Here is a 25127-nt window from a genome sequence, read left to right as displayed (position 1 = left end):
TTTTTCGCTTGCATAGATTTGATTTTGAATATGCTAGTAAGTTTATATAGTAGTAATTCTCCATGTGATGTGTTGCTTGAGCCGGCTAGGCAAGCCTGTTTTCTTCTGCATTCATGTGAACCTCTTACTCTGTAGTCGACGCATCACACGCTTTAGCAACTATAGCGTGTGTTTACTAGGGGTAATATCTTGATTTGTGGTATGGGACACTTTTGCGCCCGTATGATGTTAAAAAATGGTTTCAGATTTCTGTATTATCAAATATCGAATCCAGGATATAGTTAATGCGAGACAAACTGAGTTATGTTAAAGATTAAACGCTATGAAAGCTTTTTGCGCTTATGGGCTTGCGATATATTTATCATTATTTTTTATGCTACCAGCGCCTAATGGAAATATATTGTTAGAAAAACTTTAATAGGTCTACTAATATATAAAACATTATGAAGAAACTAGACACAGAAACATTTTGCGTGGAATAAATGAAAAGGGCCTTTACTGTAACTTCTGATAGCGATACTGCCAGAAATCCCGATCTTAATAATGATTTTTTGTTCCGCGTTCTTGCGCCTTACCTTGGGATAATGGGTTGGGATGGGGTGCGACATCACCGTATACAAAAACGTCGGGGTCAGTATCGCTCTCGCTACAACTTCGTTCTTCGCTCACTTCAGCCCGTCCGTCCTGCCCTTCTGGCAATTAACGACCACCCACGACGGACAAGGCCAAGGCCCAAGACGAGTCTTACGGGAGACGCCCTTGTCATGGAAAAAAAACAATTTCCAGCTCGCCAAAACAGTTGGACCTCAACTTTCAAAGCCTTTCAGACCAACAACAAGATCCGAATCTAAGAGAAAAAAATCTCTGTCGCTTTTGTATACTGATTTATTAGAGACTGTAGAGTATGAGACTGAGACTAAGGACTCAGGTACTGTTTTTTTGTTTTTTCATTTTATTTATTTATTTATTGGATTTTTTAAGGATTCAGGTGAATTTTCTGATTTAACGTTCTTGACTGAATTGCGACTAAATGCTAACATTGACTGGTCAAGTACATTTCCCTATTTACTTTTGTTAGATGATAAAACATATCTCAAAATACCTAAGAATACAAATCATCTACGGGACTTTCACTTACTTTTTTTATTGTAATATAAATAATGGTATATACTTGATCAAAAGCATCTCACACAGGAATAATATAAAAATGGTAACTATTTGAGATCTGTCAATGAAATATTTTTATACTGATAAACAAAGGGAAGGAAGTTTATCAAAAAAATATCTAATCCGGTTCATGCTGTGAGAGAAATGGCAAAATAAATTTATATTGACAGAAGATAATAGCAAATTCCTATTGTTATTCTATTCCTATAAATGGAATAAGATAGTTTCAAAGTAACTCAGGGGCACTGTAGTGTAACTTGTAGCCTAGTTCGACGATGTTTTTTGTTTCGGACTCGAAAGCATCTAGAACGTAGCTATGTAGCAAGGGGTATGTAAAAATTAGGATATGATATGAAATATTAATTGAAATCTTTTTGGCTTTCACGTGTTAAATCAAAATATCTTCGTTAAATGCAATGTTTCTTATTTGCATAATAAGTATTCCAAAAGCTTTTATTTGAATAGGTGGCTTTATGAAAAATATCTCGTACGAAGGTTTTTATTCCTACAGAAATTTCAATTAAAATTCATTTATTAATTTTTCACACTTGGACCTATCCGGGTTAAACTAATGTTCTGCGAGAAACATGTGTTGTTGTAAAAATTAGACAATATTTGAGTACACGGGTGCTTAATTCCTAAGCGTATGCTTATCCACAGATATTTTCTCCTAAACAAAAGTCATCTCAATCTGACTTGATAAATGTTTTGTAAAATAATTAATTGATTTTTATTGTGCGGTTGGTCGAACTCTATTCTACTATATGCATACTGTTTCTAGTAGTTTAGATAATTTTTATACTTAGAATGATAAAACATAAAACTAAATATTTAGTAATGTTATATATAAAATTCTCGTGTCGCGGTGTTTGTAGTTAAACTCCTCCGAAACGGCTTGACCGATTCTCATGAAATTTTGTGTGCATATTAGGTATGTCTGAGAATCGGACAACATCTATTTTTCACCCCCCTAAATGTTAATGGTAGTCCACCCCTAAATTATTATTTTTTAAGTTTTAGAAATTTTTATTTTTTTATGATACAGCATTAAAAATACATACAACCCTAAATTGTCAACCCTTTTAATCAACCCCTATTTTTTATTATAAATGATATACATGGCAAAACGACGTTTGCCGGATCAGCTAGTAATATATAAATATGGAAACTTAAATATTAATGTATTTAGTCATATTGTTATCGATATGTTTTTATTCCTCGCCTTACATTGTATTTATTATGATGCTATTATTACTTATACTAAAATGGTTATGATTAATAATTTCATATAGTCATCGAGTTACATTTGTGCATGTTGCATATATGATGCACAGTTGTAGTTTCTTCATTTTATGAAGCAGTTTTTTTAGTTAAAAATGTTTTAAATAAAGTATGTCAAATATTCGCTATACATTCATGTGTAAGCGGTAACCTTTCTTTTAAATAAACAATATACATAGGTATATCTATTTAGAACGTAAGTGACACATTCATAAAAAAACACAATTCGTTATATTAAATCTCAGTTTATATGAAGAAGTTTCAAAAACATCTGACTGTACTTATGTCATTTCGTAGAATGTGATCGGACATATCAAGGTCAAGAAAAAAAATCACAGTGGTACAGCTGCCCTATTACCTACGCTACGGGACTTTACACGTTTTATTTATTTTCCTTCATATGACCTAAGTGTTTGTGAATTGGATGACGACATGCTTATAGGGTTATCTGTTAATATTATTTGTTAGTATCGCTTTGAACTCGCTGCGCCTCAGTAGTTGATAAAGTGAGTACTTTTTAAATAATAACAAATTGTCGAGCATATTATTGTGAATATGTTATTAATAGATTGATTTAAAATAAATATTTCTGCAGTTCCACCATGATCTTAAATAATAAAAAGCTTAATATATTCCTATGAAAAATCTTACAGCGTGGTGGGTTTGCGCTATATACGCATTAAGAAGTCTCATAGGAATACCTCGGTGCCGACGTTTTATACCGTGCCATCCATCATACATACCATCTGTTATCTGACATACTGTATCATTATAAGTATTGTAGTAACGACTTTTATTCCAGATGCGTCTCCTAGTGATACTATTACTCGCTGTCTCTATTAAAGCGCGACACATTGAAAAGGAATGTACAGGAATTGTCGTAAATGACATACTTCAGAATGAAGAAACTTTAAAGACGCATGTTATGAGTCCTTATCAATTGGCAATGGATTACGATACTAACACATTATTCTACAGTTATTCGACAGAAGATTCTAATGTCTTTCAATCCGCCTATCTTAATTTAAAGACAAATGAATTCGGAAACATACCTGGCATTGCTGGAGGCTTTGCTAACGCGGTTGATAATAAGAAAAATACTGTTTACCTCGGCGGAAGAGATGGTATTTATGAATTTAATTACAATTCTAAAACTGCGCAACGTCTAAATATAACTGAGGATAATATTTGGCAATTAATTTATAAAGATAAATTGTACTACTCAAAATATCCAGAAGAACACGCTTATGTATTTCAAAACGGTAGAGTTGAGAGAGTACCGGAATTGATTAACACCAGAGCCATGCTGCTATGTGTCGATGACTACAACAATATTTACTTTTCAAATTCATCTGGTTTGTTTATTCATAAAAAAGCAAATGATGCCGTCATTCACATTGGAGACTTTAATGTTAATGGATTTACTTATGATGTCCATGGTGATATATTTTTCTCTACACCAGATGGCATTTTCTCTATTGACGTTGCCAAGAAAGAAGTGAAGAATGTGGCAAAAATTGAAAACGTCAGTGTCTATGGAGTGGCAATAGATATTACTGGAAATATCATTTATGCGTCAGAGGATAGTATTATTAGACTCAAACCAACTGCAAGAAATTGTCCTACTGATGATGCTACTGTCACATTTTACTAAAATTACTAAACAATTTTGTTACCATTAAAACTAAGGCGAAATAAATAATATTTCTTTAGTCATTCATTTTAGTGCACTTGCACAGCTCAATAGTTCAAATCAAAACTTTTCATTTAAATACAATTTAATAATGTAGAGATAATGAGGTCATGTTCACATTAATAGGTAATGAAATATGCTTAAATAAACTAATGACTAATTAAATGTGTTTTATTTATATATAAATATATATAATACATTACCTTCACAATGATACCAAGGTTAACTAATAGATAGTGTATGATATATTTATCTCCAACACTTCGACATCACGTGAGAATTCGAGTTTAATTTTTTACCAACTTCATTATCAAAAGTTACCTCGTTAGTTAGTATTGTTTCAACACCGTACGAGCCGTATCATTTCAAAATTTCATTAGCATCACCTTGATGGCTGAAGTTCCTCCACGGTTCGCTTTCCAAGACACTTTTTTTGCGAACTAGCGAAGTGTGGAATCAATTGGAGGTGTGTTCCCAGGGAGGTAAAGTTAAAGAGTATTCTCTACTCCTTCAAATGACGGCAACGCACCCACTAAAATGGGTGTACACATATAAAAAAATATAAGCGCCGCCATATTGGCCTTGGCTGCTATGACGAGCGCCTTTCATTTTATCCCTACTCCGCGGCCGACCGTCACGCGACATGCAACACACAGACGAAAAAGTTTGAGACGATGTAATAAAGTTTCACTTTAAAAACAAAGTTAAGACAAGTTATTTCAATACATTACGAATGCTATTCGATGTTCTGCTTCGGTATAGTTCCTATTTTTCCATACAAAACAACAATTAAAACAAGAATTGCGTTAGGTACCCCCATTTTCGGTTTGCAAAGTATGAATCAGTGAAGTGGAATTGGTTTATAGAAAATGAGATACTATTAGTTCCAGAACTGAGGGCATTCTTTACTGGGGCTTGAAAATCTTTTACCGCTTTATAGTGCAAAATACATATTGTAAAATATCATGAGAGCACAATGTTCAGTGATTCACAACGGTCGTGTGATTCCAGCCGCTTATTTGCCTGAAAGCTTTATGAATAATTCTTTTGTGTAGCCCTCTTTTTTCACTATACTTGATGAAAATTTTATTGCCTTTTGATGTCGAGCCAAGGCGTGCAAAATTAAAAATGTGTTTTACATTATTTTATTCTTTAATTAATTCTCATTTCAAATATGAGATGACTATAACTTTACATTTTCTTCCTATAGATTGACTTTGCGATAGTTTTTCACCCTTATTGGTTTATAAATGTCGTTAAGTTATAGTTAAAAATTTTGGGTGAATTCCGTAAAACAACTGCACAATTAATTCAGGTTCATTGTTGACTGTTTACAATTTGGCTGATGGACGACCCGACTCACGTTTTTGCATATTTTAAAATATTAATTACATTGCAAGCTAATAAAATTTAACAGGGAAGTAATTATACTTCTATTCTATATATACCTATCACATATATACATGTTGGATTTTTATAGTCTGACTGATAGCTTAATGAAAAAAAGGGAATACATTGATTTGTACCAATTCTTAAAAGGTACCGTATTTGCGAGCCCTCTGGCATGGGTGGCAGTATCAGGTGAGCCTATTTGCCTCTTGTTCTATAAAAAAAGAAGGGATAGATATGAACCCATACTTATACATTTTAATATCAATTTATTATTTAATTTATGTCTCGTTGGTCCAACATAGATTATTGTCTCAATCCCACGGGTTGAAAGTGATCATGACCGCAGAACTGGTGCTTGTCTCCTTCAATATATCGCATCACAACCACTTGGTCCAAACTTTTCAGATAATTTTTGTTATATGGGTTTTAAAAGTAAAATAAATTAAATATATAAAAAAAACTACACTACCTAAAATTAAGTCAATAACCTAACCTAATTGGAAATAGCGGACCGTTTCGAGTTGCCGGTCTCAAAGGTGATATCGGCCGGTGTTTTATTTATTCTAAGGACCAGGTGGCAGGAAAACTTGATATTTTGGCAAAATTCCGAAAATTCTTCACACCGGAACAGCTTCTTAATCTTCATAAAGTCGGTTTGTATGTGGAGCTGCTCTCTGCACCTCTGTGCTGCACCTCTGTGCCGGTGCTGCTGGGTCAGCTAAACGAATTATAGACGCCGATTCACTCATTAAATCTAAAGTCTTAAGTCTTGACCATCGACGTTCAGTTACCTGCGTTTTAGTCTTCTCGAGATTGCACTCTGGAGAGTGCTTCTTTGATGTACACAGCAGCACGCTAAAGTTCACCCCTTCGTTGTCGAAAGTAACCAACTACAAAGGGAATATGGGCTCATTCAAGCTGCTATGGGCTGCGGCTAAATAGACACCTCATGAATAGGCGTGCCCTCCAATAAGCTGTATCTCATTTTTATAGGATACAAGGAAGCCGCAGTTGCCAGTCTTTGGGGGAAGGGTATGCTAGCTTTTTAAACAATTTGAGATCGTATTTCCCTGGAAGACCTCCACCGTGAGTCGGTTCTACAGTTCGCTACTTCTCATCAGGTGGGATTGCTGTCAAACTTCTATTAAGTTATGTATAAAAAACATATATTTTATTTTATCAAATAAGTAACATTTTAAAATAAGTTTTTCATGTCGTAAGTACAATATGAAGATATACGAAAAGTAGTAGTAGCTTTATATAAAAGGTTCTAGAATAAGCGTTTTGTGTGCAAATTTGAGCCATTTCAAGACCTAAGTTTCACATCGCTTAGGTAAGTACTTGAATATTGAAGTTTTATTTTCAGAGCCAGACGTAGGTACATTCAGACGAACTAAGGGACTATTGTATTAAGAATAGATGTATAAGAATTCGTTCGATAACGGGAACGTCTTTGAGAAACGGTCTGACTGAGAGAACTCAACTGGCAAATAAATGGGCTGACATAGTATAAAACAATGACTTATTATTTGTATTATCAGATGTCAAACTAATACCAATAATATACTAATAGAGGCAGTACGGTAAAACAATTTTGATGTAATTTTAGTTCACTAAGTAAAGAAGTAAAATGCCTAATAATGTCCTAATCCACCTCATTGTAAACCCATCGAGAAACTGAGAAGCCAGAAAAAGTTAAATTGTCAAAGTTTTAATTGATGTTCTCGTCGTATTTTTGTTATAAGATTTTTTGAGATCGACATCTTCAGGTAAACGAGTGTTGTCACGGAAATAAAAGTATATTTTTAACAAATGGTATGACGATGATATGGCGAGAACGTTGCTGTTATAATTATAGGACGGTGAAAATTATTAATGCGGCATTTATTAAAAATCATGTTAGTGTAGACCCGCAGTCCTTTGACCCTGAGGTCATACGATCCAATCCCCTTTGTAGCGTTTTTAATTCAGAAAATATAGTTTAAAAAGAAACTTGCATAAAAACGATTAAATATCTATTTTTAACTGCATTCTGCGGCTGTTATAATCATAAATATTTAATACAAATGTTTATGGTCAACACTTTTCTACAACAATTTTTTCTTTTATAAATTTATGAAAAACTCAAATGTAATGTTAATTAATCGAATGGTATCTATGAAGTTAAATTGATTTAATGAAAAAAAATGGGCAATTTTACTAAACAAATTTATTAAGCAATCTTTTAGATTACAGATACAAGGCATATAAAATCATCAGTCAATTACTGAAACTTTGAAAATCACGAAATAGTGAAATATTATTTTAGTATCATATTCAGTGGTAAAAACAGTGAATTACGTGAATAGTAAACTTTATAAACATATTGAACGCGAATACAAAACTTAAATATAATTGGAGTCATTAAAATTATTTAATTAGTTCATTTAAACAAATAATTTATAACAGTGTGTTAATACACTTATTTCTAGAAACAAACAAAAGTTAATCCATAATTAATTAGCTGATGACTTATATACCGAATCTCCTATTAAGTAATTACAACTCATTAGATTTGACATAAGGTATTAGTTATAAAGGCCCGGAATTAAAGAAATGCATCAGTTAAGACTAGACGTTCATTCGGAACCCATAATTAATGACGCATTGAAAATGGAAAATACTACAAATACTTCTGTTGAAAGCCGTGTTGCTGATAAGCTTATAGAAGTGGTTGAAAGTGTTATTGAACAAAACGAAGAGTTCCTTGACGCAAACGATGATGAGCTGTATAATATATGTGAATCGGTCGAGAGAAATATCGGGTAAGAACACTTTAAAACTACTCAAAATATTTAAAACGAAGTGAAACAAGGTATGTTTAAGTAGTAAATGTAAACAATTTTTGTTACAGATTAACAGAAATGGAACATCCCCAAGAACTAGAGAGGCCACAAAAAAGAAACATCGAACTTGAAGACAATAATAACACGAAAAAGGTGAAATGCGAAGAAACCTGTGATTCAGACTCTTGTATCAGCGATGAAATGGTCAAGTGTAAATACTGTCAAATACTAGTTCGTAAAAAGTACTTCGCAACCCACTCAAGAAGCAAACTTCATAAAAACAATATATCTAAATTACATAATACGCTAAAAGTATCTGTTGAGTCGGCTTTTGGCAAGCGAGTTATTTCATACAAAATGAACGACAAAGTTATTGACCAGTGCGAAACACCGGAAGTATTTTTGAATTCTATCAAGAATGAAATAATGGTATTGATACAGAAATGTATTGAAACGTACAATCTAACTAAATCTTAATTATATTTCAATTTATTGTGTATAAAATGTAGTGTAATTGTGTTTCTAATATTGTTAATTAGTTGCTGTTTAATAATTTATTAAGAGAATAGTTTTGTTCGGTTATCGTTTTATGTTGGATTTAACATATATTAATATGTGTAATTTTTCACAAAATATTAAAAATATTGTATCTACTTGCTAGTTTAAAATAGAAATCTCTAATTTCTTTTATTTTATTTAAATTTCAATTTGAAAATATTTTTTGCGTCATTTTTGATCCGATTTAATTAACATGAAACATAATCTAATTTATTTACCTTCGACTCATTTTTTGTATTTATATTTTTAACTATCATTTTTTTCTAACTTCTATATCCTTTGTACTATTATTTTCTTGTTAGTTGCATATACTACTAACCTCATTAACAAAATTATAAGCTAATAATTGCACAGAATTTTTGTTTTTTATAACTTCCTTTATTTGGAGTCGTAAAAAACCTCCATATTGTTGCAAAAGTGTAATATTCGAAACACTTCAAAAAACGTACACAAGAGTTCATACATCATTTTTGACAATGCACAAAGAACACAAAAGCAAGCTTTGATCAATTGTTGTGAAAAACGGTTGAACACTTTACGAAGATCACGATTTGGTATTCAAAGGCTACTGTTGAAGTTCCTGCAATGGAATATCTAATTTCAGGGCCCGGAAGTAAAGCTGTCGTTACACTAGAATATTAAGCGATGAAAACAGGTAGTATGAAAATTCATTGAAACCGAAAAATTTAATATTACACTTCATTTGTTTTAAGTTTATCAGAACGTAGTAGGTGCTAATAACTATAGTCATTATTTTAATGTGTAGGTATAATTTAATAATATTTATAATAATATTAGTAAACTTTGTAAAGTTTTGTTTTTCCAATAGTCAATAGGATAAACCATAGATATGGAAGTAACTTTAAAAAAAATAAGTGTTTACCTTTCTTTAAAACAAAATTAACTGAACCTAAGTATTGAACATGTGACGTGTTGATGGACGAAAACAAGACACATTGGTAGAAGTAATCATTTTACCAACTCAAGCAAGAGGAAGACTAAACTACTAACTAGTTCTACGAAACAGCATTATTAGAAATAATAATAGAAATTCTGTTCTTTTGTACTAAGTATGAATACAGCAAACATATTGCATGTTTAACCGCATTTAACTTCAATTTGTTACACGTATATAACAGAATTGTTCATTGACACGTGGACTGCGTTTCATTTCCGTTAAGGATGCATGGATGGTTCGACGCGCAGAATATACGTAGAATATCTGGGAACACTTGAATTTTAGTTTCGGCAACTAAAAGTTGTAATTTGTATCACTCGTAGATTTTTCAAACTTTGTTAAATGTGCTTTCTATAAAAAACGATAACGAAAATTTTGGGAAATAGTTATTTCTACAGAAAAGTAGGACAGTGTTAGTTAGCTATAAAGGTTTTATGTTATATGTATTTTGCTTTTTATAACGAGATATTCAAACAAGAAAGCGTAGTATTAAAGTACCTACTAAAAGTGGGACCCCGCATGACTTTATTTTCTTTAATTCTATTTATTGATGTATGGAAATAAGTTCGAGATAAGTCGTCAAGGTGAATGAGGGTAGACACATTGCTGCATTTGCTTCACTTATCTATTTTGATCGTGGGCGTAATAAGCACGTGTGAAAACAACGATCCCTAAAGCGATGTGCGATTAAAAGCATGTCCATCCATGTGTCAGCAAATGTGACCTGATGATTATTGAAACTGGCCTTTCATTTCCTCCCTGTGACAGATGGAAATTGCAAGTACATCATCACACGAATGCGACGTTTTTGTCCATTTTCCTTATCGCATATTAGAATTGGATTGGAACATACAAGTATGATCGCTATGTTGACTAGAGGATGATAATCATTAAAATATAGGCCTAAACGTATAATAGTTCTGCTAATAAATTTCGAAAAAAAAAAATGTTTTTTCAAGGAGCTTGATGACGTAATTATTACAATATTAATTGTAGTATTGTGATAAAATAATGTGAATTTACGTTTACTAGCAGTTCATAAGTCAAGGGCGTAGAGCGGGCAAGAACTGGCAGGAAACTTTCCGCCACTCATTTTCATCGCTAAGTTTTGAGTCATACAAATTGTTTGAACTGAAGCAAATCAATCCCAAGGATTAGGATCATTTAAATATTCGTTAAATTTATAAAAAAGCTGTATTGATTAATTTACGTTTATTGAGAGCTTTGAATTTATTTAGTGATAGTTCTCTAATTTCGCTTGGGAGTTTGTTATAAAAACGAATATATTTCCATACATGGAGTGGTTTGCATTTTATTCATACATAAATTATTCTATTATCATCCTTCTTATTAGAGATTAATGTTTTAAGCTTACTAAACAATATTAAAATGAACGTGTTAAATTAAACATGGCGTGGCACATTTTTATTACTTGGTTACAAAATCTATTGAAAAAAAAGACATGTAATGGGATTCGTTTATACAATAGTCCTTTGACGTAATATTAAGAACAACTCAAGTATAACGTGATAAAAGTAAAATGATGTAAGAACTTATATCCTGAGGGATCTTTTGTACGCGAACAGCATTCACGGACCCAACCTAACACGTAGCTCGAAAGGCTTTCAAGTTGAAATCACGCTTCAAATGGTAAAGAAAGTATCGCACAGTCTGTAAGATGAGTCCATACAACAATATCTCTTGTTTTATCATGCTAAGTGTATAGCAACAGCCTATTTCACTGTTTTCCACATTTTGTTATCATATTAATCTGGGATAAATAGGATTTTGTTTACGCCTGTATTTTATTATAACGATATGTTTAATATATCATGTATATTACTAATGGCGCTGCAACTTTTTTTAGGTCTGGGCCTCAGATTTCTGTATTCCGTGATAATTTCTAATTGGCCCGTGGATTTTTTGGGTCTATTATCTATAAGGGGGTTTTGTGTCTCTGTTCATAGTTTTTTATGTTCTCTATGTTTGCCTATCAACATGAGTATTGTACGAACCAAGGCTGTACATTTTCTCACTCAGTCTTTATTAGCTTTAAAGGCAATTTCCTAAATCGTCGGAGTAACGCTCCGAGAGTATAGCCAGACGTAGGCACTGACTTCAACTGTTACATTGCATTCATACGTTACATAACAATTAACATTTCATTATTAAAGCACCTCGAAGACCCAGGAACCGTACAAGTATGTACTATGAACGTTCTCAACGTTGCCTAATAAGACACGTGGACCGGACGCTTAGCAAATTTATTATATTAATAGAGACGTAAATAATCATTAAAAAACAATAAAAATATTATACTTGACCTACATGGAAACAATCTATATACGTTATTCTGGGAATTGTTACGTGAAAATTATAAAATATTGAATTATTCAATCCATCCGGATATTATCTGTCAGTGAATAATAGCTTTTCCGAGCTTTATTCATTGATCGTCAGATACCTACGGATCGCTATCCGTGCAATAAAAAAACTCATTTGAATTTTAATTGATATGCGGCGAGTTGCCGCAGGTTTTGCTTATGTGTTGTAAACTTTACAATGGATTTTTAACAGATTTACAGCCTATATAGTATGAAAGCAGAAATGAAATATACGTCGAGTCCTGCTACCTGATTTGATTCTAATGATTTTATCAATAAGGGGATTTAAGAGAAAGGAATATGTATCTTCACACTATGAAAGTATTACATCGACAAAATATCAAATAGACAAATAAAAAAATCCTATAATTATTATGTAGCAAATACTCTGTTATGCATGTCTAAAGCTGTCACATTTAATCCCCTGTACCATCTGTTTTGTAATTTTATTAGAAAGGATAAACTACTGTGCATAATATTCTAATCTACAAACACGACGTCACGGACGTTAGTAAAATGAACATCTTACCAAAAGGGCTTTTCCTAAACATCTTTTATTTAGCCAATCCGTCGCTACGCAACTACTCGTAGAATATATTTAGGTCTAATTTTGCGTTCGAAACATGACGCCATTATGATTGAGGCCTGTAATTTAATATAGTAGACAGTGAAAGAGAGACGCTTATTAAAATCAAAGTATGAAATCGTAGGCAACCTATGCCTGTGCGTAGACATTAAGCCTTTTAACTTAGCTGTCAAAGCAGGGTTTAGATAGTTTTTAGAATATCTCAGTTAACAAGACAGGTGTTTTTTTTTAATGGCCTGGCACGGTTTGTGCATTAGCCAGCGTCAAGTATAAATTTTTTTTTATAATTCGTGCTTTTTGCCTTAGAAATTCGACCTTGTCCTCCATGTACGGTTTAGGCACTCGCCCGGTACCGCACAACCCTCCCAAAGGCCGAGAACAAATTGAAATTAAAACTTGCCCTCGAACCGGGAATCGAACCCGGTACCCCTCACCTAGCTGCCACTTAATAAGACCGCTAGGCTATGAGGCCCCCAGACAGGTGTTGTATTTGAACTTGTAATGTCTGTTCTTTTTTCAAAAATATAGCGTATTAAAAGGCTTTGTGTGTCAAGTAACATTGAAGATACGACGCAGGGCAGACTTTAGTTTTAATAATAAGGTTAAATTGGTTGTCAGCTACGATGTAAAAAAATAAGAATTTAAGCTTCAAGATATTCCAAGACATTGCTCATTAGGAATAATATGATGATCATATCTTCTTGCAAATTGGCTGGAATTTGTTTTATACAAATCTATTGAATCTGCTTCTTTTGTTTTATATTGTTTGATAACACATTTATTTATTTATTAGCGTACAGTCGTAATGGCAATATTGAATATTTATTTCGTAAAATTTTTAGATATTGATATCTTCTACAAAACTGTAGTACATAACTATGCCCTATTGTCAGGTAACCGCAGAGTACGCGATCTAGTGATTTTAAGGGTATGTTTATCACACCTTTAGTTGAATTGTCGAAATGTTCTCTCCGGTAGTTTTGGAGCCTATTCAATGTAAAAAAATAACAAATAGTGCCTGATTTATACCCAATTAGTTATAGTAGAGTAGCAATTCCGGTCGAAAAAAACCGTCGTACGTCTTCTTTCAGCAAAATATCCTTTCTACGTTTTTAGGTACTTACCCTTGATGTCCCATAGTCTTGGGACGCCCTGTATTAGAACCAAAATCAACCACTTACGTCACACAGATACAACAGAATTATTAATGAAACAGCTCAGTTATTATGTGACTGTTCCATGTCCATTGAGGTCTCGAGTCTTCAAAAAATATATATTACTAGCTGGCCTGGCGAACATCGTACCGCCTAACAGTCGATTCTTTATTTTTTTTAAAATACTTATTCTGCTATTCGGGACACCGGCCTAGCTAGTAAGATAAAAATAAAGAAAGTTGATAAGACAATAAATACATTATGTAAAAAAATTAAAATTTACCTTCCCGGAACCCCTCCACTAACATTTGAACTTTATGATATGGTATTAAAGTTCAAATTGACTTTTAAGTATTATTACGAATATTTTGTATGGGAGTATAGAAAAGTGTTTTTTTAAACTTTTCCACTCATTTTTTTTAATTTTTCTCTTCGTAAGAACCATCCTCGTACTTCAAGGAATATTATAAAAAAAGAATCAGACAAATCGGTCAAGCCGTTTTCATGTTATGTCGTGACAACGGAAAATGGGTTTCATTTTTATATATATAGATTTACATTAATAACAAGATTTTATTACCTACATTATAATAAGCTAGGCACAAGTCTATGTTTGTAATGTTTAAACTTAAACGTAATTCTTTAAACAATGACTAGGCGTTAATTGAAAGCGAATGCATCCGTGAAGACGAAGCTTTTGTTACAGTTGCAGTTCTATTGTGTAGCAGACGTGACGTCAGCTGACAACTTGTACTTCCGGTGCTTTTCATAACTGAAGCTATCTCATGTTTGCGAATGCTAGAAATAGGTTGTCTATTATCAACGTTTCTAGCAATTCTTTGTCTGTGTTAGTTTCTTGTTACTTTTCATTTGGTAGCTGTTTACAAATATTAAATATTCTCATTTTAAAACTTAAATATCTTAAGTGTCTAACGATATGCTTACTATTAAGCCAATAAAATGACTAAAATATTATAATTGCTTGATAGGTGTCCATAAATGTAATCCTTACTTTCGAGTTCCTAGAACAAAAATGTAATGTATTATTATGCATTTACATTAAATGAAGTAAGTTAAAAATTTAAGCTTTTAAAAAGTCGCAGCAGAAATTTTATAATATTAGTTCAAAGTAGTAAACTGTGGTATTTATAAAAACTCGGCCAGCAAACAAGGGCGGCGCGCAAACAATGTTAATTTTCGCATTTTTTGTAACTCTTTGTTATTCAAACGCATGTGTCGCTTGTACAGTACTTTATTCAATACGTTTGAAAAAAAATCTTTATTAATCCGATACTATACATGACCTCTCGTGTTTTAATGTATTTTTAGTGTAGTATTGATTTTTTATGTAGTAGTATTCAACCTTCCATCCGGAAACCATATTTCGCGGAGATATGATAATGTTTACGAAGTTAAGAATGGTGGATTCTTGTCGAATTTTCACAGGTTCAGAGTTAGTCAAAGTGTCCTTGTAGCAATACAGCTGAAGAGACGGTGTTAGAACTTAGATGTCCTGACTGACTGTCCTGTCCAAATATGGCTACGACAAGTTATGTGTATAAAAGTAACAGAGACCAACTTAAAATAAATAATGTTTGACAGTAGGTTAAGAAACATCTTTTAAAGCTTAAGAATATTTATAAGTTTGAATTATACATCTTTTTTGATTATTTTTAATAATTAGAGCGTGAATTACGTTAAAATATAGCCATATATATACTATAATCATATCTTAATAATAATAATAAAAGCCTTTCATTTCAGATACTTATTTGATTTATATTTCTATCATCTTAGTATTATAAGATATCTGTTGTTGGGAAAAGACCTCCACGAAATTCCGCCATTTCTATCTGCACTGCCCCTCACTGCTATGTGCCACCTGCTGTTTTCTTAATCCCCCTTCTACTAGTTTAATACTTTACTGTTCCACTTTTTTTTTAGTAATCATATGAGGATAAAGATTTTCAAACAATAATAATTCTAGCCAAATATTAAATACAGCGATGTAGTATTTTATACTAAAAAGGATTCTTCTTCACAGATTCTTTAATTTTAAGTGACGATCACGTATTTCGCGGTCGAATCTTACTACTATATACTAATACTACTACTATACATACGTAACCTGTTAAGTTAACTTTATGTTAAATGAAGGCAAAGATGGAAAATTATATAATAGGTTGGGGAAGAAGTTTCTTCGTATTTTTTAAGAAAATTCACAACATTTTTTAATATACTTTATTTACATTTAACTAAAGTATGTAGGTACCATTTTGTTTGATAACTTTTTGCCATCTTGTAGGTAGGGATATGATCCCATTGCTATAGAAATTTTTGGGCTTCTGATCAAAATACAAAATACTGAGACAATTGGTTTTGCCAGTCCTCTCGTGATGTTAACCTGACGCTGCCTAAAGAATTCTGAAAAGACCAAAACAGGTGGAAATCTGAAGGTGCAAGGTCAGGTCTATACGTCGGATGCATTAACACCTCCCAACCAAGCTATCTTAATTTTTGCTGAGTGGCTAAAGATGTGTGAGGTCTAGCGTTATCTTGAACATTTTCGTAAAAATTACACTATGATAAAATAAAAAAAGAGTGCCTTTGTTAAAACGGTGTAGATTGTTCAAGTTTTATAAATCTATTAGTTATTAACTGTCAAATGTCAGAATCTCGCGATAAATGAGAGAATACTTTTAATGCAAATATAGACAATTTAAAGCAGAACTTGTAATATCATGTCATCAGCAATATTTGGTGTGAACGCAGTATTTAATAGGTACCATTGAGTTTTGAATAATTTTCTCGTTATTCTCGTGACACTGCATCTATAAATAGTTGGCGTGGTTCCAGTTCAACAAATTCTGGATTGTACAGGCTGTAGTGGTACGTGACCGATAGATACTTTACAAGTGCTTCTATGAATTTAAGGCATTACCTTTGTACAAATAGTGAGAGAAAACATTTGTATTTACATTGTTATTCGTGTGTTGGAACTATGCTTTTTACACGCTTTATATTAGCTTCACCTGTATGTACGTATGTATGTATGTAACCGACTCCTTCGGACCCGATTTTGACCCACTTTTAACGGACAGATTTAATTCAAACTTTGCGCACCTGTCAAAGATCGATGACAATGCAATAATCCGAAAAAAAAATTTAACTAAAAAATAAAAAATAAATAATAGTTTAAAAAAACTAGAACACACGCTTTTAAAGCACATCAAACTAAAAAGTGAAAAATAATTCCTAATTTAGGCTGAAAATGGTAATGAACAAAAAATACTGGTATGGGGCGCTCCCCCACGCTTTTTCACAATAATACCATATACCATGCTTGTGCCATATTTTTCGTCTATCGAGCAACCCAAGCTTTTTCACAATAATACCAGTATTTTGTGTTCATTACCATTTTCAGCCTAAATTAGGAATTATTTAAACTAGGGTTGCTAACCCAATGGTTGACCAGTAAAGCGGATTAGTTGCTAAAATGTTCCATAAATAAAGTTTTATTAATTTGAGCTATAACAATTTTGGCATAATTATTCTTTATTACGTAATTAAATGAACTAGGCAAAGATATATCTATATATATAAATATATATGTTTTTACACCGGCTTAAAGTTAAAATTTCAAAATACACCATAAGCTGACCACATCACCCCAATAACTGACCATCAGATGTACCAAAACCTGACCACTTAAAAACGGCTAAATTCAAAAGGGCGAATTGCTAAATCACCCATAATATTGTTACAAGAGGTATTTTTAAAGAAAAAATTATGATTTGTCACACAAATATTATATTTTTCTTTATTATTATCAGCACTCAACTGACTTTATTGCTTTTTTTGTTCTTTTAGTTTGTTTGCTTTTCTTGACTTTGCTCTCTTCGCATACACGTTTTCGGATTTCTATTTTTCTATTATGCTCCTCCTTTTCATTTTCTTTCGCCAACCAATAATCTTGCCATGTTCTTGAAGTGGTGGCGAATGGGAGCCGTTCCTTTTTGGGTTTTTTTATTGGAGAATCTGAGGGCCATATTATTTGGTTTGCAAAAGCAGGACTGACTTGTTTTTGCTTTTCAGCCAAAATGAGATTTCTTGTAGAATTAGAGGATTGCTGTTGAGCTGCCGGAGATGTTTTTGTTTTTGGAGGATAGCATTCAAAAAGCTTTTCAGGTGACCGAGGCAAGACCCGATTACAAGATCGGGTTGGAGTATCAGACTTCTTTAATAGATTTTGAGAGTGTAGTATAAGATCTGGTGGGAGTTTCTTCCATATCAGGTAAATATTGTACTATAGAGATCGTACTACTACATCTGGTACACAAAGAATGTACAAGAACGAATACAAAAAGCCATCACCAGCAGCAACCACCACCTATCTCACCAGTTAAAAAAGGCCAGCTAAAGATTACTACAGTATTCAAGGACAAAGCCTAACCATAAGTTAAATCCATAGCACCAGCCTGGTCAGCCTTTAGAAGTTTCTAGTTAGTCGCATATAGGATTAAGCTTTTTTAAATCTATTGCCTAATTTAAGACTCAACTTCGATGAAATAGTATTTAGGATAATATGCAAGGTGGACAGCTTTAGGTTAGTACTTAAAAGCGTAGGCTAACTTAGGCTTGACCACTCAAGTTTTATTGAAAACATTGCCCTGGTCAGCCTTTGGAATCAAATTACATACAAGGCTGGGATAAAATATATAAGTTACCTAGCTTGATATTTATATAATTCCAATAAAAAGGTTGAACTTAGTCGGTTCCATAACCTGACCACACTGGTCAGCATTAGGCAATATTGCATTTTCGTTGTTCCAATAGATGACCGTCATTAAAAAAACCGTGTTACACAAGAAACGTCATAAAAATTGTTAGGGGTAGCTAGAAACATAACCCATAACCTACTCTGACGTATAGTTGATCAATTAACATCAAAAACATTGAAGATGGATTAGAATTACCAAAGCAAGAACAAATTTAAAGTCTTAGCAAAAATGGGAGCACTTACGCGGCGCAATCTTTGCAACAGAAAAACATCACTTTTTTCCACCAATAGGAAACATCTTCGTGCATGAAATGTCAGATAAAGTGTTGCTCTAGTAAAAAAAAATACGACTACAATCGGAAATTGCCATAATTGATTAAAATTTTAATATTGGTACATTTTGGTCAGGTATTGGTGCTTGGTCATCTATTGGGTCAGTGACTATACAATATTCATTGTCGCAATGGACGTTTATTTATTTAGAATTACCTCATTACTAAAGCGCTATGTTTATTTATTTCGTTGCAGGAAATACAGTAAAAAATATATTATTATGAGGGCTACAGCCACTGTAAGTATAATTTTTTTTTTATATTTCATAAATTCTCGCACAAAATTTTATTTTAAAAATAGAATTTCTATAAGGTAATTCACACTTCTCATTCTCTCTCAATCAGTATTAATCGCTCTCTCCCTTTTCTTCGACAAAAACGCTGCACATCTTCGTGACGTTCCGTTAATATTTTACCCTCATGCGCCTAAAGAGGTTTCACTTCAAAAAATAAGGTATGCCCAAGAAGTGCAGAACTACATAAGTTATAGTAGTTAGACAAAGAATGGAACAAAACAAATCACTTATCACATATACAAATAAATAATGAAAAAGGACACATGAATCACAATAATTTTAGTATATTTGTCAATCAACTCTCTACAGTTTTTTATTAGACGTAAGCACATATTTGCTATTTCATTTATTTTTAAAAAGCCAACAGAAACCAAATTTCGTCGAGAATGGAAGGCACTATTTGCTTAATTAATAATTAATACTAATTATCAACCAGCTTATTTACTGTACTCGTTTCCAGTTGTAAATGGGAAGTGGTAAGCAATTTCTTCTTAATGTTCCAATGAACTGCGTTTTATGTACCATTATAAAAACTGTATGAAAGTACTGTATTAATTTCTCATAGAAATATTTTTCACAATCGATCACGAAAGAAATGTCCTCCAATGCTGACACGATCCATGTAAACATTTGGTTCAAAGCGGCGATATTAAAAACATTCGCCGTTGTGTCCATTCCTATGATCGATTGAAGCAAATGGATCGTCCAATTCCTCATATATCATGTTTGCTCTCATGTTCTGCTGTCTAGTTTTTCTGACGAAGTATCTAGACCATTCAACTTGGCATTTCAATTGTAATGCCAGTCTAGCTTAACAAGAGATTATATTTATATTTTTCTGCAGCTTTGTTCTCAGAAAACATTACGAGTATTCATTTTCTAGGTTTTTTTAGATGAAACTAGATCACATAATTCTATGTTAGATTAAGCAGTCTATAAGTGTTATACAAAATAAGTAATCTTACTGTGATATATTTTTTTCTTCTTTAAATAGGAATATCTTTCTCACGTGAATAATTTGGCCAATGGATGAGTCTTATTATAATCGGTATTGCGTATTTACACGCGACGCCATTTTGATGCATTCGTTATTTGTCGTCGTGTGAATTGTACATTCAGTAGCGTAACAATAGGGTGGCAGGGCTGGCAAAATGCCACGGGCCCCCGACCCAAAAGGGCCCCTGCCCAAGAGATATTATATTCTATGGATGAATTTGAAGTCTCTAATACGCATTGGGCTTGCGTGAGGACTTCAAACCATTCCCTCTTGCCTATGAGAGGAGGCCTATGGCCATTAAAGGGACATACAACGTGTAATTGAGTATGCTGAAAATCTCAAAGTTTATCAAAATTAAACTGAGTACAATGTGACGATTTTTGGCCCCAGATGGTATAGTTACGCCACTGTGCACATTGCTTGTTTTGATAAACGTTCAAACGAAATAAATGATGTTAAATATACATTTTATTCTAGTCTAGTTTGAGTTTATTCGTTTCAAACATACAAGAAAACAATTTGTTTATCTTTATAACATTAGTATAGATATGGATAACTGTCTAGGCAAGATGTAGCCATTGAATGTGTTGACAGTAGTGGATCCTATCACTACTGTCAACAACGTGAAAAAACAATCATAAATCAAACAAAAACCATTAATTAAGTTTGTTGAAATAACGCACAAATTGTAAAAAAAAACATTTTTAAAAGTATTTTTATTATTAAAAAGGCTTATATCGGCGCCACGGGTACGTAGAATAAGAAGTAAATTAACCTATAGTTATCGATGATAAGAATCCATTAATCAATAAAAAAGAAACGCTTTTTTTCACATGTTCTATCTTCAATAATACGAATTTTATATTATATTTGCTTCTGATAATAACGTTATTTGACAATAAATTGAAAAAAGAATTGGCTCTATGTTTCAATTACTTGGATAACAGAACAATATGTGTTTGTAAATATAGCTTTTTCTTTGGAGGTTGGATTGAATTCGTCGCTCCAGCGCACACGACGTCTATGTAAATGTGTCAGGGATCGTCTGGATGTTGAATGGTTTTCACATTGTTAAGTTCTTATCGAGATCACGAACAGAAAGGGTCCTAATTTTATGACTGTTTTATTTACGATAAAGAAACAATAGATGTAGAGCTTAAACACGCAATTGTTGAAGCTCCTTTCAATCTTATAAAAGAAGTGCGTGCGTACAAAGTACAGATGTCAGAAGTGAAACTTCTTTGTGAATTAATTATTGAGTAATTAAGCTGCCCAAATCCTATAATTTAATTTTGCCAGTCGTTCTATATTAATGATACTAAGGCTAATAAAAAACCAGAACTAAAATTAGTTGTTGTTATGTATATAGAAATACCACCATAAATAAAAAATAAAGGACTTGGTGCTGTGTCCTTTATTAGAAAATTACAAAACCAAGAAAAAAATTGGTAATTTAGTTACTTAATAAAATAATAATGATATTGATAGGTATTAAAAACACCATCGGTGTGCTAGTATGAATAGTTGCACAAGAATATTATTTTAGCACATCTTTATTAAAGAAAAAAAAATCGACAAAAAACGCTGCACATCTTCGTGACGTTCCGTAAAAATTTTACCCTCATGCGCCTAAAGAAGTTTCACTTCAAAAAATCAGTTCTCGCCGTTCTATACTTTTGAGAATTTTCAGTAAATGTAAAGTTTGTTTATAATAATGTTAGTTTAGATCTTTAAGACACTTTTCATTGCTACATATAAAAATGAGTGCCGCCGTTACCGTACATTCACGTATAAGGATTTAAAAAATAAATCCTTATAATAAAATATAATATAATAAAAAATATATATAATAATAAAATATAATAAATAAGAATATTTAATCACCTTCCTAGAAGTTATAGTGATTAGGTTTTTAAAGTCAAGGAGCTTTTATAGAGTGAGCGAGTATTTAGACCATAAGTTTAACAATTATAAATGACTTAACTTCTTATTATGACATTATGTTAATGTTCTTATTATATGACATTGCAAAAAAATTATATGACATTTGCATGCCTATTTATATATGGCTGATTGTGCGGATCTGATTTTACCACTAACTTGGCAAATAAACGATGTTTTTTATTTATTTATAGATAAATGATAACACAGACAGAACGTGACTCTAATTCATATATTTCACAAAGTCAATGCTATGAAACTTACCATGACAATAAATGAGAAAATAGGACAATAGTAATAAAATTCATATAATAGTGCGTCATAATTTAAAAAAATATGAGTGGGCCGAGTGCTCCCCAGAGGCACATAACCTTAACAAATTGCGACAATTTCCAATGTGTAACTCATTCCGATGGCAATATTCTCTGGAATTGATGCTCAAGTGTCTTCACTGAGAGCTCATGTAACGATGCATCATTGAATATTTTATAACAATGCTGCAACAAACAAATCAAACATTGTTTACAATATTGTGAACGGAGGTTTTAGTTCACCCTTTAAGCAGAAGATTCTCATTGGAGAACATTTCTTTACATTGTTGTTTGCCTGATCAATCATAATAATACTTTATCGAAATTAAATATAGTGAAGAGCGCTGCAGAAATGGTTCTATAAGTGCGTTCACAATGCTGACGTCAGCGGTTCATAGGTGACGTCATCAATTTTACTGCCTCATATTATTTTAGAATCCTAATTTATCATTGTATTGATGAACTACCAAAAAATTATAAATGATATGTATGTTCTTTATGTACACATACAAGCAGCTGTAAACAACATGAGTTTTAATATACAACAACGTAAATACACTCAAGCGTTAATATACCTAAAATCAGAACGGAATATGGTCGCAAAAACATAACTTATTTCTGAGTGAGTCTTTACAACTGCTTGCCACATGAGTAACGGGAAAAACTAGCAATAGATCCGTTTCGAATAACATTGCGAAGTTTTTGGTAGTACTGTATAGTACTTGGTAGAACTCTAATGTAGTAACAGCGTACGACGGTGGCGTGATGTATTTTAATTTAACATATTAACATATTTATTATCCTCATGTATAATTTGAATGAGAATAAACTTCTGTCAACCGATATACAGCAATCTACAAGGTAGACAAAGTTGCAGCAGAATTAGTAGTCCACCCCTAAACTTTATTTTTTTATTTTTTAGACAAAATTTTTAATTTCTATTTTTTTATGATACAACATACAAAAATACATACAACCCTTAATTTTCACCCCTCTACGATCTACCCCTATTTTTATTATAATGATATATATGGCAAAACGACGTTGCCGGGTCAGCTAGTAAAACTATATTTTTTAATTTTTGTAATGAGAAATAAAGTTCTTTAAACATTAAACATTATATTAAATACCTAAATACACATAAAATTTATTATTTATTGTTTAAAAGAACGAAAATATTCCAAAAACAAACACCTAAATTTCCACCACAGCGACGTAGTTTAAAATATGTTAGGAAACGGAAACAGCTTTGTGAGGTATAAACTCGTTTGTTTTCTTTAATTACGAGAAAGTTGTATAAACAAAAGAACGACTTACCCTTAGTATTTTGCAATGTAAGTAAATAAGATACTTGGTAATAAAAGCTTTCTCTAGTAGCATCAAAATCCTTTTTATAAAACTTTAATTACCTTCTTGAATATTAAATGGCTTTGTTACATTGTCGACAAGTATTTCTAAGTTAGCCTAGTTGTATAAAAGTTTTACTTTTGAGCTCACTGAGAGAACAGTTTCTGTACAGTATTGTCACCAGTTACCTCATATTGAATGGAACGAGTAGGTAAATGAATACAAATAAAATTAATAAACCAACTTTATTAATCCATCTAAAACAAATTATTCTATTTATTAATGAACTTACCTTATTTTGAATAAACGTTACGTCATTTTTGAAGTTAATAAACCTTTTCTTGCGAATTCCTTTTCCCAACTATTTGTAGTAGTACAATAGTTAATATAAAGGTCAAATGAAACGCTAACGCATCGGTAATTTTCACATTAATTTCGATAAACAAAAAACAAACGAATCTCGATAAATTTCAATAAACATTAAATAATAAAACAAGCCGATATTGAAGCAAAATATAATTTGCAAATAGCAGCTTTGCCGCCACATTTCCTGAACATAAAGTCGGCACAGTGGAATTAGTCACGCATTAAATACAACTATGATTAATGAAACGCTACGAACTTTCCCGACTGCAATGACTGATTACCATCGAGTGTTGCTGGAGGCAATACGATGGTATGTTTCTCGTATTGCGAGGAAAATCACACTTCGTTGGGAATTATCTCCGAATACGAATGCTCGAATGATCGAGCTCGAAGCTCCCACCTTTTCGAGTTCGAAAAGTGAGTTACAGAATCGCAGGGCTGTTGCTTTGATTACATGATCGCACGATCAAACGCATCGTACGATCGTTATTAAAGCATTTCATGTGCTCGCACGATTACTTGCGAGGTTCAAATAGGACACTCTGATGAAATCTGTATGTTTGAACTCATCGCACAACGAGACCGCATCGTGTCATCGTGCGATCTTCGCCAATTAGGACAACGCCTTAGAGCGTTCGAATCACGGCTGTGAATCAATAGAGTTTTCCGCCGCATTTAACAGTGGCTTGTACGGTGAAAGACTTCTGCTTATTGTTGACTTGTACTTGTGCGTGATAATTTGCCTTAGATACAAAAGAA

At 32.5% G+C, this 25127-nt stretch overlaps 1 protein-coding gene across 1 annotated transcript; it reads left to right on the top strand.

The window, feature by feature from the left end:
• The first annotated feature begins 2798 nt into the window (after positions 1-2798).
• Positions 2799-4306, top strand: LOC125053079 (ommochrome-binding protein-like). The gene is made up of 2 exons (XM_047654281.1): positions 2799-2954; positions 3251-4306. The coding sequence occupies exon 2, from the start codon at positions 3251-3253 to the stop codon at positions 4100-4102; it is 852 nt and encodes a 283-aa protein (XP_047510237.1). The 5' UTR covers positions 2799-2954; the 3' UTR covers positions 4103-4306.
• The last annotated feature ends 20821 nt before the right edge of the window (positions 4307-25127 follow it).

The sequence above is a fragment of the Pieris napi genome, chromosome 10 (assembly GCF_905475465.1).
Source record: "Pieris napi chromosome 10, ilPieNapi1.2, whole genome shotgun sequence".
In the NCBI taxonomy this organism is placed as follows: Eukaryota; Metazoa; Arthropoda; class Insecta; order Lepidoptera; family Pieridae; genus Pieris; species Pieris napi.
Note: the sequence above shows the minus strand (reverse complement) of the source record. Positions and strands in the feature narration are given on the sequence as shown.